Source organism: Petaurus breviceps, unplaced genomic scaffold (genome assembly GCF_028583685.1).
Source record: "Petaurus breviceps papuanus isolate PSGF00001 unplaced genomic scaffold, PetGlider_PUasm1.0 140, whole genome shotgun sequence".
Lineage (NCBI taxonomy): Eukaryota > Metazoa > Chordata > Mammalia > Diprotodontia > Petauridae > Petaurus > Petaurus breviceps.
The window spans coordinates 792,957-816,411 of record NW_027185698.1 but is presented as its reverse complement, the minus strand read 5'-3'; the positions used below and the strand labels follow the sequence as shown (position 1 = coordinate 816,411).

Here is a 23,455-nt window from a genome sequence, read left to right as displayed (position 1 = left end):
AAAAAAAAAAAAAAAAAAAAAATCTTATGGAAATAAAAGTAAAAATAGAGTAGACAAAGAACATGATGTTTTACAATTCTGCGGCTTTATCTTCGTAAAATCTATAGGGAAAAAAAAGGTTTTCCATACTAGTCTCTGTTCTTAGGAAGAAAAAAGCAACCAGGTTGCATAATGAAAAATCAGGCAATGGGCCTAAACCAGCTTCTTCATCTTTCTATTCCCGGATTAAGGCTTTTTGTTTGTTGTGCAATATGTATATATGTGAGAATTCAAAGTTTCTGCAGTAGGGTAGTTCTTATGTTCCTTACCCTAATGGTGTGAAAGGAATGGCTAATAGGAAGAAAAGTATAACAACAAGGAAATAAGGACATAGCCAAAGCAAATCTTACAGGCCTAGTGTTTAAAAAAAACCAAAACTATACACACACACACACACACACACACACACACACACACACACACACATGTCTGGTTTAAACTCTATAATTTACCCAACAGCCCCAAATGAGGTGTGACTAACAACCTACCTCACACACCAGGGAAGCTGTAGTCGTTTTGCCAATCCCTGGTGGACCAGAGAGCAGGGCTGCTTTAAAACTGGAACCATCATCTTTGCCACCAAATTTGCTAATTTTAACTGTAAAGAAAAAAAAATAGCACCATAGTGTTATCCAAACAGAGAGACTCCTATGGCTGCTAAGATCAAATGTGCATAAAGTCACAGTTAGGGAGTAGCTGTAAGTGGTAATGGAGAAACACTGACTCAGAGATATTCCCTTTGTATTCAAGACAACAAGTTTTTTTCCCTATGATCACACAAAAGAAGGAAACTAAAAACAATGGATGATTAATAACATGTATGAAACCAGTCTGCAGGGTTTAGCTAAACATCTCTCCATGTAAACAAAAGTAAAAAATCTGACAACTTTCAAGGTCTTAACATTTTTAAGCCTTCTCCAGATAACATTATTATAATGATAATTTTTTCCAACCTTCAAAATAGGATTTGTCAAATTAACAGGAAAAAAAGTAGAACATAGAGGGAACACTCTAAATCTAGTGTTATGTCATGCTAACTACATGTTACTGAATTGTAAAAGATTATCTCATGCCTTGATTCAAATTCTTTTGACTACCCTGATATCACAAAGTAATTTTTCATCCTTGGAACTAATTCACTGTAATTCTTACTGTTGGTAAAGAAGAACAAAGTCAAAGTGGGTACCAAGATTCCCACTTTAGGAGTATTCAATAATCTCTCCAGAAAGATTGAGACTCTGTGTACTACCCTTAAAGATGAAGAAAATAATGGCATTTATGATCTAAATATTCCAGCACTCTCAGTCCAATACCAAACTGCAGATTAAATTTAATCTGCAAAACCAAACTGTTTTCCATTTTCAAAAATAAAGCATTTGGCTCCAAGCAAAATGTTGGCTTTAGAGCACTTAGGGGAAAAAATGAAGTAAACTTTCTAAGTGCCTTTAAAAACTGTAATAATGGGCACAGAAAGCAATTCAAAACCTGTGTAAAATGAAATCTACTGTCACATCCTCCTGGAATTTTATTTTTCCTGCTGTGTAGAAGGGTAATTTAGCAGTGTAGTACAAAGATCACCAGGGGAAATGGCAGAGGAAAGGGGGAATTTTTCTGGGGTATAGGGAGTGTCAAAGAACCTGGGTCAGAATGCAGGCTCTGCTGTTTACTATCTGAATGACCTTAGGCAAGTTGAGCCTCAGTTTCCCTACCTGTAAAAGGGGGCAGAGGGGTTGAAGGAGATAATCTTTAAGGTCCTTTTCAGTTCTAAATCCTATGATCCCCAGAGTGCTGATGGAGAAACATTAACTACAAACACATGAGGAAATCTGCCAACATACATATCAAGTTAAGCTTTATAATCACCATGTTTCTTATCTTCAGACACATTCTTGTGCCAGCTGCGAAGCCATCGTAAGAGTTTATTAGCACAACTCTGGTCACCTTGCTGTCCAATTATGGTCTTTAGAGAGGTGGGCTTATATTTATCCACCCAAAGCAAACCCTCAGCTTTGTCTTTGCTTTGGTCAGCAACATAATTCTCTGGGCTTAAGGTATTTTTCTTCTCCCAATCCACCTGCTTGAAGTCCAGGCCTTTTTCAAATTCACTGGTTTCTGTTTTGACTGATTTCCTGGAACTGTCTTTCTTGGGACTTAATTTGTTCTTTTTAGATTCAGAGTCTTTCTTATTTGGGCTAGTTTTTCTTTTTCCTTGATCAGCTTTTTGTGGTGTCTTCTCCAGTTTTGATTTTTCCTTCTTTACCTTAAAATTGGAAAAGACAACATTTCTAGAAAGAACATGACAAGGCAGACAGAATCCCCATCCTACAATTTATACTTGCAAAAGTAAAGTATCCAACTCATTACTATCTTTAAAGGAAATTTTCTGTAGCTAGTGAAAACATTTTCAAAATTAGAGAAAATATCTTTTATTAAAAGGAACAAAACAGTCAATATGCATATGAAAGTACAAACATGTAATTTTCTTTAAAATTTGAGCAAATTAAGTAATCTGAAATCTAAAAAACAAGGATGTCAAGATCTCACACTCATACATATCCACTCTGAAAAATGTGTTGTGCTCTATCTCCAGTTTTTCTGAGATCTGATCCAGGTGGGATGAGAATATTTTATGCTTTAAAAATGCCAACTACTAATAGAAAAAATGGGCCCAACCACCTTGCCACTACTTTTCCCCATATCATAAGCCAATTCTTACAAATCTAAGTGTTAAGAGAAAAAAAGATTTGAGGGTAAGCGGGAAAAAAAGATTGGGGGAGAACGAAGTTCTACATAAAAATCATTTTATAACGTTGGTCTTGACTTGATTAGCACGGGGGTACCCTGCCCACCTTTTGCTAGCTTTAAACTTGCCATCATAAGGAAGAGGGTTCTAGACACCACATCCAAGTCCATTCAAGCTTAACACCCAAGCACAGGAAAAGATAAGTCTCAGAAATTTGTAAGCCTGAGCAGTGGCCAGAAGAGGCTATCATCCAGAAGTTACAACAGAACCCAACCTCCCACATGGTCTGACACCATCAGAGAAGACTACATGCCAGTAGGGACCATGAGACTAGCCAGACCTAACAAGAGAGTCGAAAAAGACACAACACCCAGGAGGGGCTCAGTGAGAGAAGCATGACATATATTTACTGTCCTATAGCATCAGGAGTTGAACTGCTCTTCCATCTGGGCCTTGGCTACAAGTATTCTCTAAGTATATTATGTACATGATATGTATATAATATTTATGCATGATACTTACATAGGCCTAGGTTCACCACTGATGGTATATGTATTTTAGGGAGAGTATACTCCAGGTTTATGCTTACAAGAGTACATTCAATTTCAACCTTTCTTACTATGCTATTTCACTAATCCCTTTACTTTGAATTAAAGTACTTCTAGCTGAATAGAGAAATATAACACATCGATGGAGGCTTGTAAGTTAGTTTTGGGTAGATACAAATCCACAAAGTATCTTAAACCTGGAATACCTACTTTACGGGGCCCAGTTGTGAGGAAGGGATGTTTAAGTGCCATTTAAGATTTCTGATGAGAGACCACTATGGCCTGAAGTCATTTGTCAAAACCTCATAGAAAATACAAGAAGCTGAACCTTTAATTTTAATACTTATACGTGTTTTTTTCAGTTGTCATTTTTTTAATTTGCAGGGAAGAGGGACAAATAGGTAGATTAAAAATATAATTCAGTGCTAGGTGAGAGAAACATGAGCAAAAGCAAGGAAGGAGGAAGAAAACCCCTTCATGTCATCCTTCCTTTCTTTCTTCTAGCTCCAAGAGCTTTGAATGTGTCTGTTTTGGTGGGTGCTTTGGGAGTTTGGATGGGCTCTTTGAACAGGATGACTGGGACATTTTAGGTAAAGTTGAATGGTAGCATTAAGGCAGAACTAAAGAGCTACAAATTATCTACTACTGAGATAGATCACTACTGCTGAGCTATAATCCTTATCCACCATTTAACCTTCACTTTTCATTCATTCATTCAGCATATAGCTTGTTACGTACGCTCCCTTAACCCAAGTGAACTGTTCAGCAGATCTCCCCCTCCACTCCCCCACACCTCCATCACAGCTCTGCAGAGCAGCTTGTGTGCCTAGAGCAAAGGCCCCTGGTGGGACTGCAATCAAAATATGCTGCTGCCACTGCCTGTAGACAGGAGCTGGTGCCTGAGCCCAGACCCAGGAACCTGCCAGTCAGGGAGTTGAACTTGAGTGATGCAAATTTATGTAAAGGGAGAACTGTCTTTTATTAAGTGGCTGTAATGTGAAATATGCAGAACTACTTACTAGGGACATAAAGAGTGGATCTTAGACCAGGTCTTCAAGAAGCTTATAGTTCAATAGGGGTAAATATAAGAGGAAAAATCATACTGTAAAGAGAAACTCAGACCTTATGACTCCCAAGATGATTAGTATTTTTATTGGGCAAGTCATTAAACTCATCTGGGCCTCCACTTTCAATTCTGTAAAATGAAGTGGTTGAATCAGATGACCTGTAAGGCCCCTTCTAGATCTGTGATGCTATTTGATTTATGTATGAAGAAGGTTCTGTTCAAGAAGTTTTGCATATAGTTCATCCAAGAAGACAAAAAATAAATGGTGACCAGATATAACATCCTCCTTTGTCCTCAGATGTAGCTTCAAAGGTTTGAAAAATTAATCAGACATCCTACAAATCACACTCAATAGTAAAAGTCCTTTGGCTCTATAGGAAATAATATTGATGACTTTCGGTGGAAATAGCAATTATAATAATTATAAACTAGTATGTGATAGTCCAGAAACATCCTCTATGTGAAAATAGGAAAAATTAACTTAAAAAGGAGTAACAGATCACTGTGTACTAACCTCAGCTTCAAATGCTATTTCATATTTGGACTTCTTGCCAGGAAGGGTCCTAATGAGATCCAATAGGCCATCTTCATCAATAATTTTTGTTCCCAAAGCCAAAGCCTTAACAATTAAAAATCAAAATAGAAAAACTTACATCTTTGTCAATGATTTCTGTAAATATTACTCTAGAATCTAATTAAAAAATAAAATGGCAAAGAAATTATTAAACACAATCTGCACATACACAAATACTCAGATGCCTCATTGAGTAGTAACCATAGAATACACAAATGCAAAAGTCCCATCATAAAGTAGATAGAACACAGAATCATTCCTTCATAAGGAAGAAGCAGGGTAAGGAACAGGAAATGCACTGGATTTGGCTTGAGATTTGGTTCCAACAGTCAAGAGGGCTTTCATCTATCTGAGCCTGAGTTTTCTCACTTGCAAAGCAGTGTTCACAACACTTGTACTAGCTCACTGGGCTACAATGAGGATGAAAGGAAATCATGTATATAACACACTTTGGAAACTGTAAACACTATACAAATGTAAGCTCTTATCATTAGTAGTACTCAAAGGGCCACCTCCTAAGGGATACTTTCCTTTTATACCCCAAGAGCAGGGCAAAATAACTGAAGGCCAGTTAAAAGGCCTCTCTCATTTTCTGCCTCTCTCCCTATGGCCAGTCAGTTCTTTCTTATGGACTTTCTTGGGGAGGGAAAAGGGTTGAGTAGTTTATATATATATTATATACCTAAGACAAGTCATTGGGGTGTGGCACATCCACTGTGAAAACTCCTTTAACTGATGCAGATAGGTAACTCAATTATAATTTAGACTTATAAGAGTTATACTTTAAATAAATAATTAAAATGGGAGTCTACAGTTCCACACAGAGGAACACTTGTGGCTAGAAGAAAATTTTAAGATCTATGGCAATTCTCAAAATAAAAGGCTAATCTAACTTCATCAAGTAAATAAGAATAAACCAGATGGGGTAAAAAAAAAAAAAACTGAGTATGAACCCAGCTGGGAAAGATGTCTCTAAGATGGACCAAATAACTTCTAACGGAAAAAGTGACAATAAAAGAAATGGTGGCATCCAGAAACTACCAACTATACTCTACTTCATTTTACACCAAACACAGCTATACGCACCTTGTCACTTTTGGATTGCCCACTATCACGTCCCATAACAAGGTAACTTGTTCTTTTGCTGACATTTCCAGTTACTTTTCCCCCATACCGCTCAATTAGAGACTTGGCATCATCTCGTTCAATAGATTCCAAAACTCCTGTGATTACAAATGTTAGGCCTTCCAGGCAATTCTCAGCTCCCTGAAAAACAAAATGTTCAGAAGGAAAGGAAATTATGTTAGCATTCTAAAGAAATACTTAAGCACTATCAATTATAAGATGTTAATTTTTCTCATTTGATGCCCTGCATAGATAGCATGATAGGAATTTGCTTCAAACAAGCATAAAAGTATTTATTTGTCATATTAGGTAACATTAAAAACATAAAATCAGCATTGTAATTCAAACATCCACCCCTAATAAAAAGACCTGGTGAAGTCATCTATTTCATACTTTCATTCCTCACCCTCACCCCAATTAAACTTCTTGACAGACTACAAACTACCAATTCAAAAGCAACTGGGGTTAAGTAACTTGCTCAAGGTTACACAGCCAGTTATTTTGTGTGGGTGTCAAGTATCTGAGGCCGGAACGGGTCTCCCGACGCCGGGGCCAGCGCTCTTACTCACTGCGCCACCTGGCCTCCCCTACCATTTAACTTTTACAACTAAATAAATCACTGAATGCAAAAGACAAATAGCCTTGTAGCCATGCTCAATATAACTCTTCCTGATATTAAAAGAAAAAGATAACACTACAAATCTTATCCATATTTTCTAAAGTTCCTGTTCTTCTATATGGCAGCAAACCTTACGTGTATCTTGTAAGTAATGGGCAAGTTCATGTCTTAGGCCTAAACACCTTACCATTACTTTTCCCCATATCATAAGCTAATCTTCCCAAATCTTTATAAGTTCTCAAAAAAAAGTGAAAGTCAGCTAAATTCTAGCTTATAACTATTTTATTGCTTAAGTACAATTCCTTTATCTTCTATAATATGAAGCACCTTGTCTGGCTTTTGTCAGCTAGAAGTAATAAGTAACCTGTCAACTTGCTCTTATCAAACATAAGTTCTAACTGTCATATCACTGCAGAATGAAACTGAGATGAACTTCCAGTGGTACATCACAGGCAGCAAAATAAGAATTTTAATGTATTAGACAAGCTCATATGGTCATCTCTCCCACAAATGAGAAAAAGAGTTGATCAGGGAAATCTGCAACTGCAAAGCATCTTGGGTAAAAAGACCATTATGGAGGAAAAACTCATCTATTTAAATATATGGAAGACTTCCTTTACCAGTGCCATCCCAGGGACACATGCAAAAAAAAAATCAACACAGCAAAAGGCAATCAAAAACATTACTATAAGACAAAAGTCTACTAATTTAGAAAATAAGATGTAAGACCAACAAAGACTATGAAAGGTTGCAAAATAGAAACAAGAGTAAAAATTAATTCAATTAGGACTGAACTGAAAAATAAAATGACAGGTACTTTAACAGTCTCTCATACACAGAAGTTATTTCTTCTTATTCTCCATTTCTACTAAAGAAATAAGATTCAAAATGTAACATAATGTAAATTAGATGCTATAAAGAAATTCCTTTTTAAATACTAGAATGGGCAAGTGTAAAAATTTCCTTCCCTAGTGGTCCTGGTTATTAATTCAGCCACTTCCACCATATCTGACTCTGTGACCCCATTTGGGTTTTTCTTGGCAAAGACACTAGAGTAGTTTGCCATTTCTTTCTCTAGCTCATTTTACATATGAATAAACTGAGGCAAAATGGTTAAGTGACTTGCCCAGAGTCACACAGCTAGCCAATGTCTGAGGGCAGATCTGAACTCAAGAAGATGAGTCTTTCTGACTCTAGGCCCAGTGTTCTATATCTCAAGGAACTTTCAAAAGCTTATGGTTCTGGGAATTACACAACTCTGAATAAATGCAAAAGACAAATATTTTTGATTGAACAAAATTCTTCAGGAGGATCAATGGTGAGATAAAGTGAAGCAAAAATATAGTGGGAATATATACCATCCAACCGGAAGGAAATGAGTGATGAAATCAGGAAATTGTTCTCTTGTTTCTCTTCAATTCACTGCATCAGTTCGTGTGAAAAAAAAGTGAAAAATACAGGAGAATCAAGGGTAGGTAAACTAAAGATCAGGCAAACAAGTAAAAGTGACACATTCCAATAAAAACTGTATCAGGAGAGATAAAAACTCAGTATCAGCTATGACTCCCACTGAGACCAAAAACAAAATAGGGTAGGAGGAAAAAGAAAAACAAGAAAGGACAGGAGTGGCTGTTGAGGTAAGCAAAACAGGCAATAATGTAACAGAGATAGAATTATTCAATTCTTATTAAGATTCTAGTTTTATCTAAGGAGAATGAGCTTCCAAATGAAAAAGATATTTGAGTAAAAAAGATATCTGAAAAAAAAGTGGAATTCCAAGATAAAGAGAGGGTTAAGAGCACCTAGATGTCTCGGCATATTCAAGTCATGTCTCAGAACTGCAAATGTTGCCAATGATATTTGTAATCATGGACAAGAGAGAAAAAATGGTAACGGATAGAAGGGAAAATGTCTTAAATTTCAAAAATTGAGTAAATACTACTAGAAAGTAGTATTAAAGTGAATGGCTTGTAGTGAGTTTGCTTCAGGGCTCAGGTCAAATGGCAATTTCTAAATGAGGCCTTTCCTAACTCCTCCTCACTCCTTCCAGATACTAGTGCCTTCCTCCACTACCCCTAAAAAAATTATCCTGTACTTATTTTGTATGATATATTTAATGTGCTTATAATATAATTTATAATATATTTCCATTATAAAAACATGAGCTCTTTGAGAGCAAGGACCATTTCATTTTTGTCTTAATATACTCAGTCCCTAAAACTGTACCTGGCACACAGCAGGGGTTTAATAAATGTTAACTGACTGATCTGGTGAATGATATCAGGAGGAAAGCAGTGATCACCAAGACCCAACATAGATTAATCAAGAACAGCATCAGACCAACTTCATTACCTTTGTAATAGTTACCTATCAGATCAAGGGGATGCTATGGACTAATATACTTAAATCACATCAAAGAATTTCATACTATTTCTTAATGATATCCTAGTAGACTAAATGGGGTGTTGTGGATTAATAATCAACCTGGTGGTATATACAGAGGGATCTGTGTTCAAAGGATCTGTTTACCCATGGCTTGGTGGTAGAACCTAGGTTCCCCCATTTCCCAAAACTGGGAAGTTTTTTCTAAAAGAAAACAAAGATGTCTCTGGAACTTGACTGACCCCTGTCTCAGTTGAAACAGCTTCCTGGTAACCAAAGAGCATAAAAACATGGAGCTGGGGACTCTCTGACTATGTAGATTTCTTAATATAAGTCATTACAAAGACAAGTTTTCACATGGGTGTGTGCGTGTGTCCAGAAAAACAAAGTATCATCATATCCTTGTTCTATGTCCTTGTTGTATTATAGCAAAGTAAATCTTCCTTTAAGTGATCAATGATTTGCAAATACCTCATTTTATCCAAACAATGAACATAAACAGGGTAATGGTGTTAAGCCCATCCTTAACAGGTTTAAATGAAGGCATGGATTGAATACATTCAATTTACAATTAACCCCAAACTGGAAGAGGTAGCAAATACATCTAAAGAGAGCCAAAAAACATAAGAAGTCTAGATAAGCAAGAATTTCAGCCAGAGATTAAATTTAACAGGGATTAAGTTCTACACCTGAGTTCAAAACCACTCAAGTACAGGATGGAAGATGTGTGATCATACAACTGATTATTGGGGTGGGGGGGAGGGGGATCTTCGACTTTTAATGGACTGCAAGTTCACTATGAGTCTATAATATGACAAAGAGAATAAAGTGACAAGTAAAAATAAAAAGTAATTTAGGTCAAACTGACAAAGAAATGATGTCCAGAAAGAAGGAGGTTATACTTCTACTATATTCTAGCCCTGATGAAATACTGAAATAACAAGATCAACTCTGGGTATAATATTTAAGATGTTGACAAACTAAAGTCAGTCTTGCGCAGAGTGACCTGAATGGTGAGGAGACTAGAAACTATGCTATCCAAGCATCAGTTAAAGGATCTGGGAATATTTCGTCCAGAGAAGGCTTGTAACAGAACACAACAGGTGTTACAAGGACAGTTGTATGGAACAGAGATCAGACTTACCCTGTTTGACTACAGAGAAACAGAATTGGGGAAAATGTGTAGAAGTTGCAAGGGACCATATTCCAGATCAGAGTAAGGAAAAACTTCTTAACAACTCCAAATATTCAAAAGTAGAATGGAATTGTTTCAGGAGATAGTGGGCTCCCAATCATAAGAGATATCCAAGTGGGGCATGGATAACGACTTATCATTGACATTATAGAAGAGAGTCCTGCTGAGGTACAGGTAAAACTGGATAACAGATTCTTGACCTCTTTGAGTCATGGCCCCCTTTGGCAATCTGGTGAGGTCTATAGACCCTTTCTAAAAATAATGTTTTTAAAAGTATAAGATACACAAAATTACAAAGGAAAACAATTATATTAAAACCGTTATCTAAATTTTTTTTGCTTCTTTTTTTTTTGGAATGGGGAGGACACGGCAATTAGGGTTAAGTGACTTGCCCAAGGTCACACAGCTAGTAAGTGTTAAGTGTCTGAGGCCAGATTTGAACTTAGGTCCTTCTGACTCCAGGGCCAGTGCTCTATTCACTGCGCCATCTAGCCACCCCCTAAATATTTTTTTAAAAACAAGTTCATGGGGGCGGCCAGGTAGCACAGTGAGTAAGAGCACCGGCTCCAGTGTTGAGAAGACCTGGAGATCGAATCCCGGGCTCAGACACTTAGCACCCACCCAGAAACACCTGGCCGTGTAACTTTGAGCAAGTTACTTAACCCCAATTGCTTAGGGGCGGCCAGGTGGCTCAGCGAGTAAGAGCACTGGCTCCAGTGTTGGGATGACCTGGATCGAATCCCGGGCTCAGATACTCAGCACCCAGAAATCACTGGCCGTGTAACCTTGAGCAAGTTACTTAACCCCAATTGCTTGAAAAAAAACAAGTTCATGAACCCCAAATTAAGAACCTCTGGAAGAGATGATCTCTGTTAAACTTTCCAACTATGGAAAACTCTGAGAATTTTTATAATTCATTTAATTAATTCAAAGTAACTATATGAGCCTCTACTAAAGAGTTTTCTCTAATTATCTAATGCAAAAGAAAAAAAATACAATGATAATTATATTATCAGTAAAAAAGGAAATAGAAAAAAAATCTAGATTTGTAACTAATCACTGTGTAAGTCATATAAATCTTCAAGCAGTATACATATACCTTGGACACACTACCTAATAAATTCTTATTCTATTTAATTGAACAAGTACATAGATATAAAGGAAACATTTTATTTACAACCATGATGTTACTTACTTTTGGAATCTCCTTAGACCCTAGAGCTTTGGGACCCTCTCGATTCAGGAAGCTTCGATAAGCTTGGTAATTAGTGCGTTTCTTTTCAGTATCTTCAGGACTTACAGACTTTGGGATTGCAATAAGAAAAAAAGGAAAAATCAGTTAGAAGGAAAAAATGCTTATGATCATGTTTTAATTTGTTCAGTATAGGAGCTCAAAAGAGAGACCAGGAATATAAGTATAAGTTTCAGAGTCACCTGTAAAGAGACTGAAGCTATGAAAGTAGATGAGATGGGCATGGAACAAACAATGAGAGAAGGGCTGAGGGGCAGGATCTTGGAGGACCTCTTGGGGGAAGTAAGAGGGTCCAGGAAAAGAGAAAGGGGAGGTTTAGTCAGAGAGGTAAAAGGACCAGATTAGTGAGATGCCAAGAAAGGAGAATGTATAAACAGGGACAGAGGTTTACTCCTAACTAAAGAATCATAGAAAGGTTGCTTCATGGAAGAGGTGACTTGGAATTACACATTAAAGAATTAGGATGTAGAAATATGTCTAATATGATTGCATATGTATAATTTGTATCAGACTGCTTGCTGTCAAGTGGGGGAGAGAATTTTGGAAATCAAAATCTTATTTAAAAAAATGAATGCTGAAAATTTTAAATATATATATATATATATTCAGAAAATGCTCTCAGAGTTGAATCAGGAGACTTTTAAAAGATTGGAAGGGAAGGGGAGGAATTTCTTTCTTTCTTTTCTTTTTGCCTTTGGAGGGCAACTGGGGTTAAGTAACTTGCCCAAGGTTACACAGCTAGTTTTTGTGTGTGTGTGGGTGTTAAGTGTCTGAGGCCGGAACCAAACTCAGGTCCTCCTGATTCTAGGGCCAGCACTTTATTCACTGCACCACCTAGCTGCCCCTAAGAATTTCTAAGCATAGAGAACAAGTGACTAAAGGTTCAGAGGCAGGAAAGCATGGGCACTGTCAGGAGATGCTAAGTAGTTCTGTCTGTCAGGCGAATACTTACTTTGCTTTTACCCCTGTAGAAAACTGCCTACATACAATGGGTTCACTTCCAAAGTACCTCACCTGCTGCAACCTGGCTTCTATCTCTGACACTCTAACAAAACAGCCTTCTCAAAATCACCTCCTAACAATCACCACCTAACTGCCAATTACAATGGTCATTTTTCAGTTCTTACCCTTCTCCATGGACCTCTCTGCAGCCTGTCATGATTCTACTGACAACTGCTTCTGAAGGACCTTTCCTTCCTCAAACCTTACATATTACTCCTATATTTCAACTTCTTTATCCTTCATTATAATTGTTACAGAGTTGTTATATGTGTGTATAGTTACATATCTGTTTACATATCATATTTCCCTCTCTATAGATAAGATCCATTAACATATGAACCAAAGATGTAATATTATTATTGCTGTTATCTCCTCCAACACTAGCTATAGTGCTTTGCATATAATAGGTGTCTAATAAATTATTCTTGGTATGAATGAACTTGGTCACATAAAAACTTGTTTGCTATATACACAGTTAATAAATTTAAAAGAAGGGGCGGCTAGGTGGCGCAGTGAGTAAAGAGCAGACCCTGGAGTCAGGAGGACCTGAGTTCAGTTCCGGCCTCTTCCGACACTTAACACCCACACAAAAAAAACTAGCTGTGTAACCTTGGGCAAGTTACTTAACCCCAACTGCCCTCCAAAAGGCAAAAAAAAAAATAAATTTAAAAGAAAAGATAAAATCTTAATAAATTTATGGGTGTGGCACATTTTAAAAAGTAAAGATCTCTATGCTTAACCAAAATTATAAATCTACATTCATCCTATTTGTTCCTTGAACTAGTTATAACTATGCAAACCTCTAACATAGAGAAACATCACACACATTCTTATAGCTGGACCTAACAAGGTGCAAGCTCACCCTAGAAAACAAATATTCTCTGAGGTAGAGAGGAGGACAGTCAATAAGAAGGTGGTAGAAGGAAGAAGAGAGGTGCTCCCAGTGCCATGTCATGCATTCACCACAAAATGGCATATTCCCCTAGAACAAATGCACTAATCATCATTCAGTTTCCAGCCCCATAAATCACATTTAAATCAGAACAGAAGTGATCTATATTTAATCCCATGTCCCTCCCTCCTCAAATGGCCTGTGTTTTTATTCCTAGCCACCATTAAATCCTTTATGGAAATATTTGAGATATAAATCATGAATAAAATATTTAATCTACAATAGAGTTGAACTTTCTTTTTTGCAGGAGGGAAGGTAGGGCAATTAGGGTTAAGTGACTTGTCCAAGATCACACAGCTAGTAAGTGTTAAGTGTCTGAGGCAGGATTTGAACTCAGGTCCTCCTGACTCCACTGCCAGCATCCTATTCACTGTGCCACCTAGCCACTCCAAGAGTTGAACTTTTAAGACTATAAAATAACTGCATTACTATTCTTACATCTAGGTCTTAAAGCTCTAAGAATCAAAGCTATGTAACCATGAAAACATCAAGAAAAATAAGGGTCATGTACAGATATTCCAATATTCTTGAGAACAGACAGGCCTCTACTCCAAGTGGTTTAGCTTTCCTGGAGAAGGAGCCCAGGTTACACCAGATAAATAATGAAAAATAATCTTATAAAAATTATAATGGTCAGAATGTTAAAGTAGGGGCAGCTAGGTGGTGCAGTGAATAGAGCACTGGCCCTCAAGTCAGGAGGACCTGAGTTCAAATGCGGCCTCAGACACTTGACACACTTACTAGCCATGTGATCTTGGGCAAGTCACTTAAACCTAATTGCCCTACTTTCCCCTCTCCAAAAAGCAAAAAATAAAAAATAAAAAATTTAAGTAGCAAATATTTTGCTTTTAATTTCAAATGAAGGAATGAACAATTTTTTTTCTTTCTAAAAATGGTTCAACAATGCAGATTTCAAAGATAACTATTTGATTCCCAAATACAAAAATAAGAAAATTACAGAATAGCTGTATTACTCACATATTCTTAAAATTCCTTAGGCCCAAAAAGAGGCTTAAAGATCAAATAATGAAGTCCCTTCAATGACCAATAAAGTAACTGAGGGCTAGAGAAGAAATGTCCAAAATCAGAATGGTACACATGACTCCAGACTCCTGGTGCACTGTTCATATCATTATACTATACTAATTCTAAGAGATTTTCCTTAAAATTTTTTCGGTATCTCAGTATTGTACATAAAAAGTAGTACTGATGTAACTGAATATGGGAAATATTTTAAGAATGATTTGTTAATCCTAAATTTGCTTGTTATTTAGCCTTCCATCTACATAGACAGAAAATTCATAAAAAAATACTAATCTTGGAATAAAACAGAAAGTAATCAAAACCCCATTAACAACAATTATGCCAACTTTTCCGAACTTCCTACCTCTGTTTTAGATGGAGAAATTTTATTTTTCTTGGGAGATTTTCTCTCTTCTTTTACTACAACTTCATTTTCTTTTTTTCTTGACTCTGCAGATTCCCTCTTTTGGTAAGTATTCTCATTCCTTTTTTTCAGGAGTGCCAGCTTAGAGCTGACTTTCAAAGCAGAGGGTTCTTCCTCTATTTTGTCAGGTATTTTATGAGGTGATGACTTTGAACATGACTCAGAACGTCTTGAATCTTCACTTTTAGTTTCCTCGTTCAAATTGTAATTTTTGCTTTCATGTGAAAAATTTGATGTTTTTACTGAAAAAAAGAGCAAAAAAAAATTGCAGACTTAAAAAAACTATTCTAGACAATGGTGTCCAACATTATATCAATAGTTTCATGTTCAAAGGTACTGCTTTGAGCAGCTCCCACTGCTTCTGAAATCAAATGCCAAAAATCCTCTTGAACAAAGATTCGTAACTTTTGCTGTTTTTAGTTAGTCAGCTAACTCTAATGAATTTCACTGTACCATGACTTCCTAAAATTTACAAGTTAAGCTCTTCAGATACACAAGTTTTTCTATATACAATTTAAATAACACACTTAATAAAGGAAAAATTATAATATTTTATGACTGGATAATATTAATATAAGACCAGAGTCATATATTAGAATCGAGTTTTTGCTTAACTAGAACAACAGTATTTCTTTTGTTTTTGTCTTTTTGGATGGGGGAAGGCGGGGAAATTGGGGGTCAAGTGACTTGCCCAAGGTCACACAGCTAGTAAGTGTTAAGTGTCTGAGGCTGGATTTGAACTCAAGTCCTCCTGACTCCAGGGTCAGTGCTCTTTTCATTGCACCACCTAGCTGCCCCCTTTCTTTTCTTTCCTTACTTTAAATTGATATTTTGTTTTGGCGTAACAAATACTTACCAACAAATATTCAACCACAACAAAATATATTTCCCAAAAAGTTATACAAAGCTACCTAATAGTACATCACTTTTCGTTCTTGTTAAGGCATTTGTTCAAAAAAAAAAAAAAAGAAGAAGACCCTCTCCGATGACATTATTTTTAAAACTGGGGTGGTGATATTGGGGACCAGACCTAAGATTTTATTGGTACAAGAACTCCTGGATAAGGAAGCTCTTATTAGCACCTATTCAACAACTTCTAGACTTAGGGAATTGCCTGAGGCATAAAGAGTTAAATGACTTGCCCAAAGTAACACAGAGAGTGACTAGTGAGACCTGAATTCAGCTCTTCTGGACTCTGAGAGTGACTTCCTATGTACTAGGCTAGTAGAAGTAAACTCAAAAAGAAACACATTCCTGCAGGTGGCATCCTGACTTAGAAAACCACAAATTCATAATATCTAAGTTGTACTCTAGTCTTATTTATTTTATTAAACATTTCTCAATGACATTCCAGTCTGGTCTGGGACCACTTAGGAGTGTTGCCAATCTCACATCCGACAGCCCTGAACTACACCAAGGCTATTTTTTACTATATAGTTTTAATGAAACCAGCTCACTACTTCTAGCAAGGCTGATCTGAAATTCTCTATTAGAAGAAAAAATTAAAAAATGAGTCCTTAGATAATCCTTGATAGTCCTTAGATAGTCCCTAGATAATCTTTGGGTTTTTAGACTACCTTATCAACACAGTCATTTTGTCACATCAAAATAACTTATAAAATATATCAGAAACCAAAATTTTTAGAGACAAAAGATGTAGAGGAAAGAATGCTGGGTTCAATGCCCAACAGCTTTTGAGATCCTGGAGAGGTCATTAATAGGGATGTGGTTTGGGGTGAGTCAGCTCACTTCTCAGAGCCTCAGGTGATGGGGTTGGACTCAATCACTTCTAAGGATCCTTCCAAACTCTTATCTATGATTCTATGATACGGGATAGCTAAGGGGAAAGAGAATTAATTATAGAATTGAATTATCTAAAACACAGGGTCTAATATTTGATTCCTGTTTCTGTGAATCAACCTGAAGAGAATCCATAGGAATGCTTCAGATTACATACAACAATGGCTCCTCTCATGAATTAATTTTGTATAATTTTAAAAGGATCATAGGATCTGCAAGGGATCTTGGAAATTTATCTAGTCTAACCTTCTAATTTTACAGATTGAAGATAACTTCAGTCCAAAAATGGAAAGTGATTTGGCCAAAGTCACACATGTTTTAAATGGCACTGACAGAATTTCAACCCAAGTATCCTAGGTTAAAATGATAAATTATATGTTAAGCTCATCATATTTTAAAAGTCTTTACTGTATTCAGGAATTTTCTTATTACCAACACCCTAAGAACAGATGAACCTAGCTAGAAGCTTCCAAGTGGTCATCTCCTATGTCAATCACCAAAGTAAATGACACTCTACTAAGTCTAAGAAATGCTTCAATACAATAAACACAAGATAGCTTCTTAACGAAAATTTTTTGAGCAATACTATCCTATTTTTTTCCTCCATAAGACAAATTTTTCAATTTCCTTTTTTTCCTTAAAGTCATTACCTTTATGCTTTTCTGATTTGCTTGAATTAATTCGGTCAGATGAAAATGTCTCTCTCTCTTCTGAATTCCTTCGGGCCTAAGCAAATGTACAAAGAGTAAAATGTACATGCAACCTAAGAAGCTAATATTTTTAGCACTTTAAAAACTATATTACCACCAATGTTATAAAATGATTATGCTAAATGAGGATACCACCAAAAGTATTTTAAAGAGTTATCATTCATCCATACTAGGAAGATACTACAATAAATTTGCTTTTTACTATTCATCTATGGAGTATGCAGAGCATATTTTATTATCCTCATTTTACAGATGAATAAAGACATAAGGCTTTAACAAATATACCTTACAAGTACTTTTGCAAAAATTATTTTATCCTGTAAATCAACAGGCCCTAGGTTTTGCTCCCACCTCCTTCATCAAAAATGTCAAGGGATAAAAATTTTCTAATACAATCAGAAACAAATAAAAAAAATTAAAGATACCATCATTGAGCTCAAAGTCAAGAAGCACTTCAAAAAATACACCACCCTTTCAAAAGCAAAAAACTACATTTCTCAAGGCAGCCATTTTTAAAAGATGTTCACTAAAATTATCAAATATTGAAAATTGCAAGAAAATTCCTGATTCATAAGAAATAAGCCTGGGCGTTACATAGCACAATGGGCTGATCTTTAGGATAAAAGAATATTAATTACTTTATGCATCTCACAATGAATCCTAAGGCTTGAGACCTTAGGATAATAAAGGATTTGATATAACTATATGATTAGGATGTAATCAAAACTGAAATTTGTTCTGCCTGATAGTACAGGGTATAAAGTTCTTATATCCTTTCAGAAAGGATATTAAAGAATATTCATGCTACTGAGTTATAAGTATGCTAAAATTTGTTAAGAAGTTTTAGAGAAAAGTTCCCAGAGACCATACCTGAGAAATCTCTCTTGGTAGAAGCTGATGAAATTTCCCAAATACTTTATTTTCTCAAATACTATTTAATTTCTCAAATACTAAATTTCTCAAAAATTTTATGTGGAAGAGCTCTGATTTTACTTAAGTTGCATCAACTTTCTAAAAACAAAAAACATTCCCAACATATTTCCATGTAAGATTTAATAATAACAGTAATAATAAAAATAAAAGCTTCTTTCCATAGGAGTTATGAGGGATACCATCAAGAAAATACTAGGCAGACTCAAAACTATATGGGGCAAGTTGTCACTGAAAAGGGAATTGGAAAGGGCTTTAATATATAAGGAGATTTTTCAAAGGCATTTCTCCTAACACATACATAACAACATACACGATTAAGATGTCTATCTACTACTCAATTTTTACAATATAAAGCTGGTATGTCAATAAATGTTATATCATCAACATAGTTAGCACACCTTACAACTGTACAGATCCATATCTTCCCATCCTGCACAATGCTTCCCCATATTCTCCCATAAATCTAAAAAGGAATCCAACCAAGAGTTGAGGGCCTTCCTCTAAATCTCCTGATACTGAATGGATTAACAGTATCACTGCCTTTTCTATATGACCAAACTATATCCTTCATCAGTTAAATTTTCCTTTTATGATATTTACAAGGCTCCTCTGATGCAACTCTTATTGTAGCTAACTCACACCCCCATATAGCTATCACTATACCTTTGGGGTGACCAACAATTTCATAAACTGTGGTGTCCTATGATTCACAGAAAGACTATGTCACTGGAAGGATGTTAATGTTAATAAGATGGACATTTATTTCAAAGAGAAGTTTAGGATCTTCAGAAACAATGCTCAATTTCCCAAGGCAATCCAACCCACTCACTTCCTGTTTATTTAAGAGCCCAGTTCACTGTGCATTTCTAGTGACTAAGATACATGATAATGAAAAAATCACTTTATGGGTTACCATTCAACTGCACATCAAACTTTGGGTAACAGGTATTCCTCATCCAATTGTGTTTTGTGTGAAGATAGGTAAAAATTCTTAGTGGTTAAGAATTTCACTTAAGAAATACTGTGATTTTCTAGGGTTCAATGAAGACAGCAAAATGTTATCCATAAATAGAAATACCTGGATGACTTCACCATATACTGAGTCTCTTTGATTTGGATTCTATGTTGGGCATCCTGTTCTCAAGGAAAGGGGCACAAGCCTTTCATGAGCAGACAATTCCCTGCTTTATGTCTCATTTCACATTAGTAATCAGACAGTGAGTGGACAAAAGTCATTTCTCTTACATATTTCGAGAAATTTCTTATGAAATTTCATTAAAAATACCTTTTTGGAGGTGAGCCTTTTGCTTAACTAAATCGGGAGTGAACAAAAACTAAAGACAGTGGGATCTTTTGTTCTTTATGCCTTTTGGTCCACTCTGTAACTATAAAGATGTGGCCTGCTATAGATATCCTGTTAGGAAAAGCCTGTTTTATTCTCAAACTTTTATAAAGAATGCCTTTAATAAATGTGTAAATTATTCTCAAAAAGATTTTGTAAAGGTGAGAAATTACAGATCAGATGACGATTTTTTTAGTCACTCTTTATGAGTAATAATCAGATTTATGATTTCTTCTCAAGCATTTCATATTGTCCCCTTCAGCTATCTTCAGAATTGATCTTCAAAATTATGTGTGGTCCAAAACAGACTTTCTCTGTGGCTACCTGGTCTATTCCAGCTACTGTTTTCATCTCATTTGGCCTCAGTGCAGTTTCTACTTCCAAGTTCAACACACACAGTAGGGAATGTAAAGTTAAGACTCCAAATGTTGTAGTGCCATTGTCATTAATGGATAAGGGATTGTTATAATAATATTTGCAAATCTTTCCATATATTGTGCTTCAACATCACTGGGATAGTCTGATTTAGTTGGGTTTCTTAATCTTCCTACAAATTTGTTTGTCCCTCCACAGCTCCTTACTGTTTTTTGAGGCAATACTACTCAATCTACCATCGTTTTCCCTAAAACTTTACAAATCAATTTATGTTCTAAACTGGTATTGCCTTTGGCTGACATCTCTCAGGTGGAAAGAAGATCAATTATTTGCTGGCCATTACAATTCATAGGTTCTTTAGATTTATAGGCTCATTGTGGCAACCTATTTACAATGGTTAAACTTTCTTCTTTTGCAAATGGTGGTAGTTTGTCAGTACAGACAGTTCTCATTCTAAGTGAACAATTTTTATGAAATCCAAGTTTACACAAGGATCAAAGACACGAGGGGGTTAGGGAAAGAGAAGTGAGGGTAGGAGAAGGAACACATGGGGGTCAGGGCCAGTCACATGGGGTCTGACTGGACCTGAGAGGAAGAACACACTGGAGGAAGAAAAAGACACATGGGGGCTGGACAGACTGGAGAGGACAGCAGACATGCAGAGGCTAGAGAAGGACACATGGTATCCGAACACTGACAGGACAGAAGACAGACACAAGGGGGTCAGATGAGAGTGGACAGAGAGGTAAGGTCTCCTCTCTTCAACCTGGAAGTCTCTAGTCAAACTCCCAATCTGGCAGAGGCAGTGACAGTTCTGCTTTCACTTGGAGGGTTTTTTGGGAGGGGGAGCCATGGAGCACCAAGATGAAGTACAAGAGCAGAGAGAAAGAAAGCCCAGTACTGGACAGTAAACTTAACATAGGTTGTTGTTGTTTTTTAAAGCAATTGGGGTTAAGTAACTTGCTCAAGGTTACATGGCCAGTTATTTCTGGGTGTGGTGCTAAGTATCAGAGCCCAGATTCGATCCCAGGTCATCCCAACTCTGGGGCCGGTGCTCTTACTCGCTGAGCCACCTGGCCGCCCCTAAGCAATTGGGGTTAAGTAACTTGCTCAAGGTTACACAGCCAGGTGTTTCTGGGTGGGTGCGAAGTGTCTGAGCCCGGATTTGATCCCAGGTCTCCAGACTCTGGGGCCGGTGCTCTTACTCACTGAGCTACCAGGCCACCACCAATGTTGTTGTTTTTTTAATGGAGATTTCTTTCAGAATTCTTTATGTAAAGTCAAATCTGCATAATATGAATTTAGATAAAGCAAGAACTGTCTCTATATTCTATGTCTTGGCATCAACAATTTGTGTAAACAGTTTAAGTTGGAATTATTTCAACTGAACCTTTCCAATTTTTATTCTTTCTTCTAATCTGGCATTGATTTTGAACTTTGTGCTAACAAGTCAAAAGTCTGTTTACAGTCTACCAATGCACAAATTACTCCCAACCAGTAATTATCTATTAACACAATCAATTATATTTCTTGAAAAAATATTATTTGACAGGGTTGCTTCAAATGAGCAATGCTTATACTCTTAGTGTTAATTATTATTTTTGGTTTTTATTCAGTGTGGTTTGGTTTTGGTTTAAATTTCCCAAGAAAGGCAATGTTCTGCACATATTTCTTTTCACAGAGAGGTGCTGGGTTCTGAACCACAAGTCTCCTCAGCAAAATCCCAAATTAAGAGACATCAGGTGCAGCATTTTGTCCAGGAAAAAGTGCTTCACAAGTGCAGAGAAGGTGTTGGCTGGCCTACATTGGTAACAGGAGTGTCTTCACCTAAGAGTTCCCTATACCAATGAAATCACAAATCCAATCCTTATCTATCCTTATTTGTCTATCGTCATGTTAAGTGACTCCCAACTCTCTTAATGAAGAAAGCATTTTTGATATTTAGGCTCTTGTCTTTATTCTAAACTATTTTCCATCAGCTAAATCAATGTTTATAAACTGCCTAAAAGCTATGTCATTTTTAGTGCTTTTTGTCCCTTTTCTCACCACTGTGCCATGGTCTCTACAGAAGGAGACCCCAGAGGTCTAAAGGCCACTTTTTATTTTCCTTTGTTTCATAGGTAATCATAATCAAATAATTCATTACCAAGAAACCAGCCTACTGATAATGAGCCTCTCCACATCTAGGCTGGCTCTCAGAAAGCGGTTATTGTCCATTACTCAAAACTTTTCCAGAAAGGCAAAACTGACCAAAGTTCATACTCCACTGGCACAGACTTCAAGAATATAGGGTCACTTTTGTGCCACAATGAGGTGATGGAATGAGACTTTTTCATGTCTACAAAATAAAACATTATGATGCTACAACTTATATCCATTTCATTTCATCTTCCAATTATTTTCTATTTAAAGCATAAGATGTAAATCCAGAAGCTAAGTCACCTTTTTGTTCTTGGGTTCTTCGTCCAACATTGCCAGTGTTCTGGCAAATTCTTCATCTTCATGCAGCTGCCTCTCAAGCTACCAAAAGAACCAACAAAAATACTAATTTTATGTTTTTAATGAAAATCAAAACAATACTATATTAATATATGACAAAACATTCCTCAAGAAAACTAGAAGATATTTTTCAAAAAAAAAAACCCAATGATAAATACAAATGCTTCTACCAAAGGCAGACATCAATTCTTAGGTCCGTTTTATTAACTAGGTCAGAATGCATATTCCTAATCTGCCATAACATGATATATATAAAGCTGAACATATTAAAAATGGGAAATATTTCTTACTTTAATAATTATCTGATTATATATTTCTGTTATCAACCTAAAGCAAACATTTAATGTTTTTTTTTACTTTTACAAATCTTAAACCCTCAAGTAATATCTTAAAGAAATGTCAACCTGAAAAAAATGCACAAGAAATAGTATGAAATAAATAAATCAATGAGTCTAAAATGTTAGTAAAAATGTTAATTTATACAGTAAGTAGACATAAATGCAAATACATCTGAAGTTTTACAACCATCAAAAATTTTCTAAAATTTGTTTACAATTTCTAATTATGCTATATAATGTTTCCACCTCATCAGAACACAAGATCCTTGAGAGCAGAAGCTATCTTTACTTTTGTTTTCTGTCCCTCATGCGTGGGACACTAAAAAAATAATAAATGTTTATTTCACTCGTTCCTTCATCACAGCGCCAGGTCCATAGTAAGCTCCATAAATGCTTGCTGACATCCAAAAGCGCACATTAGGCCGTCCATCACTTTCCGTAGCATGGTCATCTCACAGACCACGCTAAACAAAACTCCTAGTTATCAAGTTATCAACTTCTTTGGACAAAAAAA

General features: G+C 36.2%; 1 protein-coding gene across 3 annotated transcripts in view; it reads right to left on the bottom strand.

Annotated features, from left to right (window-relative positions):
• Positions 1-23,455, bottom strand: part of RFC1 (replication factor C subunit 1) — a 103,425-nt gene that overhangs the window by 30,960 nt on the left and 49,010 nt on the right. For all 3 annotated transcript variants that reach the window (XM_069068391.1, XM_069068394.1, XM_069068398.1), the window contains 8 exons: positions 22,547-22,624; positions 17,395-17,470; positions 14,885-15,186; positions 11,487-11,594; positions 6,057-6,236; positions 4,911-5,015; positions 1,903-2,299; positions 528-637 (listed from right to left, as the gene is read on the bottom strand). In XM_069068391.1, coding sequence (XP_068924492.1) covers positions 528-637; positions 1,903-2,299; positions 4,911-5,015; positions 6,057-6,236; positions 11,487-11,594; positions 14,885-15,186; positions 17,395-17,470; positions 22,547-22,624 — 1,356 coding nt within the window. The remainder of the gene's footprint in view (positions 1-527; positions 638-1,902; positions 2,300-4,910; positions 5,016-6,056; positions 6,237-11,486; positions 11,595-14,884; positions 15,187-17,394; positions 17,471-22,546; positions 22,625-23,455) is intronic.